We start from the raw sequence: 8,054 nt of genomic DNA, 5'->3' as shown, positions 1-8,054 counted from the left end.
AAAATAAAAACATCTCGAAGCGGAGATATTTCCAAAACAAGAACAGTCATTTGTGAATTTTATTTCGTACTTCTATTTTCTATGCATCCCCCTCCCCTCAACCCCCACAGCAAAAGAAACTATCCAATTTTATAACTGGGATATTTTTTATTTAAAAACTTTAATTTATAAGTCATTTGTGTTTTCCATATCATATTACACTCAAAGAACTTCACGTGTAAGATTAAAAAAAAAAACAAAAAAAAAAAAAACAATCAACCGTGAAGTCAGTAGTCCCACAATAGCCGTTTTGCACGAAATTCACGTGCGCCTGTAATTAAAAAAATTTTTGTGTGAAATGTTATTGTCTTTGGAAATATTGATAATTGGCTAACGCGAAAAACAGCATAAAGTTTAAAAATATTGTTGGTTGCACCGCACGACTGAATCAAATTTAGCGCGAGCGCCAAATTGGGATATTATAATGCAACTAATGCGCAGAAGATATAGCCTTTCAAACGGCTATTTGGGACTACTGACTTCACGGTTGATTGATTTTTAAGAATTTATCACGTGACGATCTTCAAGTGTAATTTTCACATGAAGAAACAATTCAAATTTGCATTTTTTTTTATTTCAAAATATACCAGTTCTACATCTGGATAGTTTCTTTTGCTGTTCAGTATATATCTATTTCTGCTTGTAAAAACTACCGAGTCAACCACACCACGAGTGACCTGCAGATCTCGATATCCAAAAAAATAGTCATAACATAAGCAGCCTATTCATGTTAAAGATCAACGCGGTACACTGAAGATTAAGAATTTTGATTGACAGGTAGATTCGGTTACATCGGGATGTGATTTCACACTGTGTATTCGAAATATTAGGAGTCTTATGAATTTCTTTCGCCAGTTAGGGTCATTGGATTAACAGGCTGTTTTAACTTTTATAAATTATAAGGGTAAGAAAATTTTGTTTCTGTAATATTTTGATACGTTTATTTGACTTATGAAGTATCAGAATAGTTTTATCCTCAGGGCAGAAGACTATGCAGTGAAAAAATGATTGAAACAAAAATTAATAATTGTTTGAGAAATAATGATTGTCAATTACAATGTAACAAATTTACGATTGTAACATATTCTCAATTGACAGAATGACATCATCTTGCGATCAGTCAGGTCGTTGATTCTAACTATCTTTTGCGATGTGTGACCAATTTATTTAAACAAGAATATAATTACATTTCCTCTCGATTTTTCTCACATTTTGTCGGTAAGCAATTGCTTCACATGCAATCCGAACTCACAGGAACAGAAAAGTATCCAAGTTAAAGGTAATTTAATGCAAACGAGTGCGCTTCCTTCATGATTGAGACTAGTGGGATAATTTTAACAATCTTGACAGAAGACCATTAGATGATGTTGCATACAAAATATAAAAGACCTCTAACCTGTGGTTAGATTTTTTAAAAGTTTTATTTCTTTTGGTTGTCATGGCAGCCATAGTTTTATATGGAATCCAATTCTTTGAAAATGATGTAAAGAAGACAAACCAAGAAACATCCTTGTGAGGTTTCATTAAATTGGCCTAGTGGTTATGGAGATGTTGTTTAAAGGAAAGAAGGAAACTGTGGCTTGACGCTGGAAATAAGACAGTTTAATTCCGGTATCCCATTACAAAGCCTTTTAAATTCTAAACAAAATAAATAAACACAGCTTATTCTTATGTGTTTCCCTAACTAATAATCAGTCAGTAACTATGTTTTTAAAGCCTTCTTAGGAAATGTAGCAATAGTTGTCTGATATCTAAAAAAATTTCTAGATTTGTTGAGGTCTGTTCCTTTATTTCGCTGATTCAATTCTTTCTTTATTATAGAAAATTTCAGCTTCTTCGTTAGAGATGAGGAGCTGCTAGTCTTCTTCTTAATATATCTTTACCGTTGTCCATGAACGTCTCTTATAAAATTTCCACATTCAAATTTTGTTCTGCCTTTCCTCCTGAAGTGAAGTTTCAACACCAGATTATTCTTCTATATTCTATGTTGTTTTCAATCCCTTGCCTTTACACCCTTAAAGAATTAACAAATATTTTATAGTTTTCATGTAAACATATTATAATAAAGTATTTAATAATCCATAAACAAGCTGCATTTTAGGACTGTCTGTGAAAAAACACAAGCAAATGAAACACTATCATTACAAAGCCAGGAATAATTTGTATACTTTTTTCTTATTGACTCTCTTTAAATATATATTAGAGAGAGAGAGAGAGAGAGAGAGAGAGAGAGATTTTCATTATTTGTACCCGTTTTAGCTGTGTGGACTGAAGAATGAAGAACATAAGGTTTCTGGTGTAAAGGAAACACCTAAAATGGGCAGAAGAGGGACTAGACCACAATCCTCCTGTTAGCAAAGCAAATGCTGTACATACATATACGAAGTCTAATGTTCTAACAGTAAAAAAGGAAACTAGCACTGGAATGTATTACACATACATGAACAAACAAACAAATGAGGGCAGCAATTGAAAACTGGCCTACAACTGAGGCCAGTGTGTGAGGAAACACACAAATCTGAGACAATTTATTGTTGATAAAGATATTTTGCAAGTTTGTATTACATCAAATCATAAATGAAGTGGTCTTAACTCTGGAATCCATGATGGGATCTGGTCAGTTTTCGAAAGTAACCGAGATATTATGCCAATTTAAGTTGTGTGCAGCTTGATTAGAGCTGATTGTAAAATGTGGTCTCCATCGTGTTAACTGGCCAAAAATAGCAAATTATGACCCTTTAAAGTAATTACTTGCTAGTTACTGAGGGATAACTTTGAAAATCATAACATTTTCAAAACTTTAACTATCATATTTCAATAAAAACTGGTGTTTCCTCACTGTAAAATTCTAAAACAAGTATGTTTTCTGCTATAAAATGCAGAACCTAAGAACTCAGACTTTGATCCATAAGAGACATTTTTTCTTCTTCCAATATTGTACAGACACCTAAACTGGTGTATCCTCATTCAATTTTTAAATTGCAGGTAGAGGTAAAAAACTTGTGATTTCCTGGTCAAATTTGTTGAAATAAGCTGCTAAGATTTGATAATTCACAGATATCACCTCAATCAAAATTATAAGTGATTCAGAGGTTATTTTTCTGTTATTGTTGCTAAAGTACTACAAGGGGAAGGGGTAAATGATACAATATTTGAATCATTGATATTCAATATTTGTCCAACAATATTACTATGTCCGTTTCATTTTATCTTCCTCAACAGGTTGATATGTCATTTTTTCGAGGCAATATTAAACAAACAGCGAAATCCATAGATTTACAGCCAAAGCATACCTGCTGATTCTGTTATCTTCTGTATTTTCGGGTTTTTCCGACCTTATGTTATATTGATAGAAGTTGAGAAAGTGAACTCGAAGCAAGCAAAATACCAGAAAGAAATCAAGCACTGTATTTAACATTTCAATTATGATTTAATAGATATTGTATTTACCTATCAATATGTTTTTATGATATATAATATTGTAAAATGACTCAGATGGCCGCCGCCATAGTGCTTTAGTTTTTCATACATAGCAGTGTGTCCCTGTATTTAGGGACCACCTGCTTAGCCTGTTTGATACACGTAGAACCATGTCTTAACACAAGTTGGCAAGCATCTTTATCCAACAGGCTCTGACAGAAACAACTTACGAATCAGGCAGACCCGTAAACACTTTTGTCGCAATTGTCAAAAGCTTGTCTGCATAATCATCCAACGACTCGCCATCCCTCTGGCAAGCCTATTGAAACTGTATTTGAGCTGCTGCCGGCAACTCTTATTTGTTTCAAGCTTACTGCGTAAACTCTTATACTAGATCACCTCACCACTACCGTGTATTATTACATAAAAGTCCATGGCCTTGTCAATAGTGACCCACAGAAGCCATCATTTTTTTTTCAACATTAGGCCATCAGCATGCCTCATCATATCTGGTAAACTTCTGTTCAAAAGCTTCCCAGCTGCCGTTACCGGCGAAGGTCAGATGTTCAGGCAAGGAAATAATCGTTTTTCTTGTCAACATACTATAGTCGTCTCCTACCTCCATACCGGGTGATTGCCTACAAGCATTTGCCCTACAATCACCCCCATAAGGTGCTAATTTAACCAAGATCGAACCTTAACTTCATTCTTTGTATCGATACCTTACTCCTGCCTGCCAGTATTATAGGTAGAAAGAAATCCAGCCGGAGTTTTGAACAATGACTTAATTTTCCTAGAAGCTACTGCAGGCATACATGCCCTGGAGGCACCGTGGCTAGTAAGAACATTTACCTAGTACAAGCACCTTTGGCCTTAAATTACATGACAACGTACTGGATTCATTCTAAGATTCAGCCTCGTTATCACTGTCATGATGTATCCATAATTTATTCCGGGTAAGATAAATTTTATCAAACTCAGACTCCCTAAATGTTTCACGACACAACACAGACACAGTTTCCGATGTTAGTTTCAAAGTCGCTTCCCGAACGGACAAAAGTGACTTGGCAATTTTTTTTTCATAAATGCCCGGTTGCGTCATCAATTGCTCAAGGGTCGCAAGAATAATTGGAACCACCTTTTCACTAACCCCAGATGTAACTAATTTACCTTCTGGTCACCATTGTTGTTACATCGTCAATAAAAATCAATGACAAAATGTTCTATAATTTCAATTCTGCAATAATGTTAAAAAAAAAAAAAAAAACCTTTTAAGGACATGAGAAAGACCACCGAAGGAAACTACAATGCCGTCTATACGGATTTCCGATGTCGCATTTGCAGACAGCTACCCACGATATTCGAATAATTTTTCAATTATACGACAAATTACACTTGAATTAGTGTCTTAGACCAATAACGTAATCTTCTGAACACAATAAGGTCTCACCTGGTCCCTTATCAAACACTAATCACAAACGTTTTTAGACTGGCAAAGTCTAAAACAATTGGTTTGTTACCCATTTATTTTTTGATAAAAAATGGGATCTAAACTACCACTGCCACCAATAGTGTACTTGGTGGATATTAAGTATAGTCCAGAACCACTTGCTTAAAGCTGATGAAGTTGATCAATAGACAGGATTACATCGGTTAGGCTATTCTCCCGTAGACCGGACTAGATCGTTCGCAGGTACTACTTACATATTAAACATGCCTTGTGTTGTTGAATGTTGAAAATTGCGATCGGTGAGCTATTAAATGAGAAAATCATTTTCTTTTTCAGAGACGTTTAGAAAAATTGAACCTGACATTACCTATTTGTGCTCAAATGTGGAAAAAAGTAAACAAAATGAGAGTTAGGACAACAAAAACTTCATCAAAGTGTGTCTTAAAACTATTCCTTATCTTAACTTTTGCTGTGTTTGTACCTATAATGTTACCGTCGCTAAGGAAAGGAAACACTCGAATCGTGGATAAGAGATCAACCATGCAAGATGTTATGAAAGATATTAAGCTGGAACTAAAAAAGCCTTTGTTTGTGCCAATTAAAACGAAAGAAATGCAGAATAAAGTGTTTTCTATTGCAAAATTTCCATTTCTTAATTTCACTTCTTTTAGTTTGGAACCACTGACAGATTGCACAAACTTGCAGCTGATAGCATTAATCCATTCTTCACCCTATCACTTTGAACGTCGTGAAACGATACGGCGAACATGGACAAACCAATCTTACTTTTCAGTGTTTGGACCTGTTAAAAGAATTTTTCTTTTCGGGACTGTCGATAATGATAAATTGCAAAAAGCTATTTCAACTGAACATCATATTTATGGTGATATTCTGCAAGGCAATTTCATAGATAATTACTACAATTTATCGTTTAATACTATGACTGGATTAAAATGGATTATAAACAGATGTGATAATGTTCAAACTGTGATGAAAGTTGATGATGATATTGTTATTGATATGTTTAGATTTCTCAACAATACAGTTTTATCTTTAGTTCACAAATCAAGACAGGTTTTCTGCCGTTACAGCAGAGGTAAAATATTTCGAAACTCTAAGTCCAAATGGTATTTACCTGACAGCATATTTGCAGGAGAAACAAAATACCCTAGTTACTGTGAAGGTAAACTTGTTTTAATGACGTTTGATATCATACCGTCTTTGTATAGTGTTGCGTTGAATACGCCATATTTTTTCATAGAAGACGTGTTCATGTATGGTTTAGTAATAAACAAAATAGAAGGAGTATCATTTCTACAATTAAAATGGGGTTCTGATATGATGCTTAATGGTTCTGCGGCAAGGACATGTCTTATGAAAAAGAAACACAATTGCAGCGTTTACGTAGCAGGCGTTTCGTCCGATGAAGAAATGGAAGAATTGTGGTTTCTCTTTAGACAAAAATTCATGTTAAATCACCTCTTTAATTAAGCATTTTATATGTACGCATGATCAATTTTATACTGAATTTCAATTCCAAACACTTTCAAATACATTAAAAGGAACATTTGAATATCTGTAACGTTGAAATTTAGTTTTAGAATAGTATTGACATGTTTTTTTGTGAATTGTGATGAAAGTACTAAGTCAGTTCATTTACAATAACTCGTTTTAAGAATTTCGCATGGGTTTTGAAAGCTCTTCTGAAACATTTCTTTACAAATCATAAATAGTTATGCTCCGTTTTGGAAAATGAATTATAGAGGATAATAGTTTACTAAAATGCTAGCAAAAGGACTAGAAAAGGCATTATAGTTATTTACTGATGGAATTTTCCGTGCAATATCTATTGTAAACTTCCCTGAGACGGTATTTAAACTCGTTTCATTAATGATTGTTCGTGTGATCGTGCAATCAAATGATATCTAAACGGGAAACAAGAATCCAGAATCGTTCAGTCTATAAAAAGCTTGATAGGAGTTCCCAATAAGTGGATTGTTCACCAAAGAATAACAGTCTCCAATGCCGCAGTCTATTTTTAACATTGAAATATATTTTTCTTTAGAATCATTAAAATGTAATGTGCTCATGTAAATAACTGTTTGATGCTATTTGCCATTCAGGTATTGATTAGTCTTAAATATTCAATGAGAATTGATTATTTATCAGAAAAAATATCCTTGATTCCAACCTCAAGATAGATTATACCTATACACTTTGACCTGATACATGTAGTTCTTGAAAAAAATGTGATTAGATATACATGTTTCGCTCTATGGAAAGCCATACACGCCAAAATAATATAATGTAAGTCTATGAGAAAATAATTGGTAGTATCGAATCTATAGTAGAGCTTAAACATTAAAAAGTCTCCCCTGTTGTTATATTTTCTTGTCATCATGGAATCTATTCAATAAATGTGGAATAGAATTCCGCATAAGGCGGTGCTATGGGGCGTGAAAGGTTTGCACATTCCATTACCTCTTATGAACAGATTCAATATAACCGAATCTGCTATAATTCTGCTTGTTTGATTTCTAAGCATCCAAAGGATCTTTTCACAGATTTTATTATCTATCAACACAGCAACAATAAAGTGCCGTGTGGACGCTGTTAAAAGTCTCTCTGTACTTGGATTCAGTGTTGTTATACATTTTCTGGTCCTTTGGGATCAAATAGATGTGTAATAGAGTCCCGCTTAAGCCGGTGCTAAGGAGCATAAGATGTGTTTCGCATTTTATTACCTATTGTCGTTAAACAGATTTCGTTTTGTCGGAAGACAAAGCAGGTGATGATAATGGTCACAAATCTATCGTAGATGATGCTAAAAGACGTTTTCAAAAATGTTTGCCTCTTATTTAATGTGTGCCTAAGCTTTTGGAATAAAAGGAATATGTTTATCTGTGTAATGTCAGAGAATGATCAAGATTGAGAGATTTTATTTCTACTTCTTACGGAAAGAATCATATTTCAGCTTTGAAACAAGAGCCAATGCAGGTCGTGGTATGTAAATCGACAGAGGTGACCTTAGTTAACTCTCCATATCTTACTTAAATCAAACATCTCTTGATGAAACTTTGTAAAAACATTTTGTATTTGATTATGTTTGACAACAGCACTGAAAATTGGAAAATATGATACAAAC

General features: G+C 33.9%; 1 protein-coding gene across 1 annotated transcript; it reads left to right on the top strand.

Annotated features, from left to right (window-relative positions):
• The first annotated feature begins 803 nt into the window (after nucleotides 1-803).
• LOC123565907 (beta-1,3-galactosyltransferase 5-like) lies at nucleotides 804-8,054 on the top strand. Its single transcript, XM_045359672.2, has 2 exons — nucleotides 804-943; nucleotides 5,246-8,054. The coding sequence occupies exon 2, from the start codon at nucleotides 5,291-5,293 to the stop codon at nucleotides 6,398-6,400; it is 1,110 nt and encodes a 369-aa protein (XP_045215607.1). The 5' UTR covers nucleotides 804-943; nucleotides 5,246-5,290; the 3' UTR covers nucleotides 6,401-8,054.

This window comes from Mercenaria mercenaria, unplaced genomic scaffold (genome assembly GCF_021730395.1).
Source record: "Mercenaria mercenaria strain notata unplaced genomic scaffold, MADL_Memer_1 contig_4791, whole genome shotgun sequence".
Lineage (NCBI taxonomy): Eukaryota > Metazoa > Mollusca > Bivalvia > Venerida > Veneridae > Mercenaria > Mercenaria mercenaria.
Note: the sequence above shows the minus strand (reverse complement) of the source record. Positions and strands in the feature narration are given on the sequence as shown.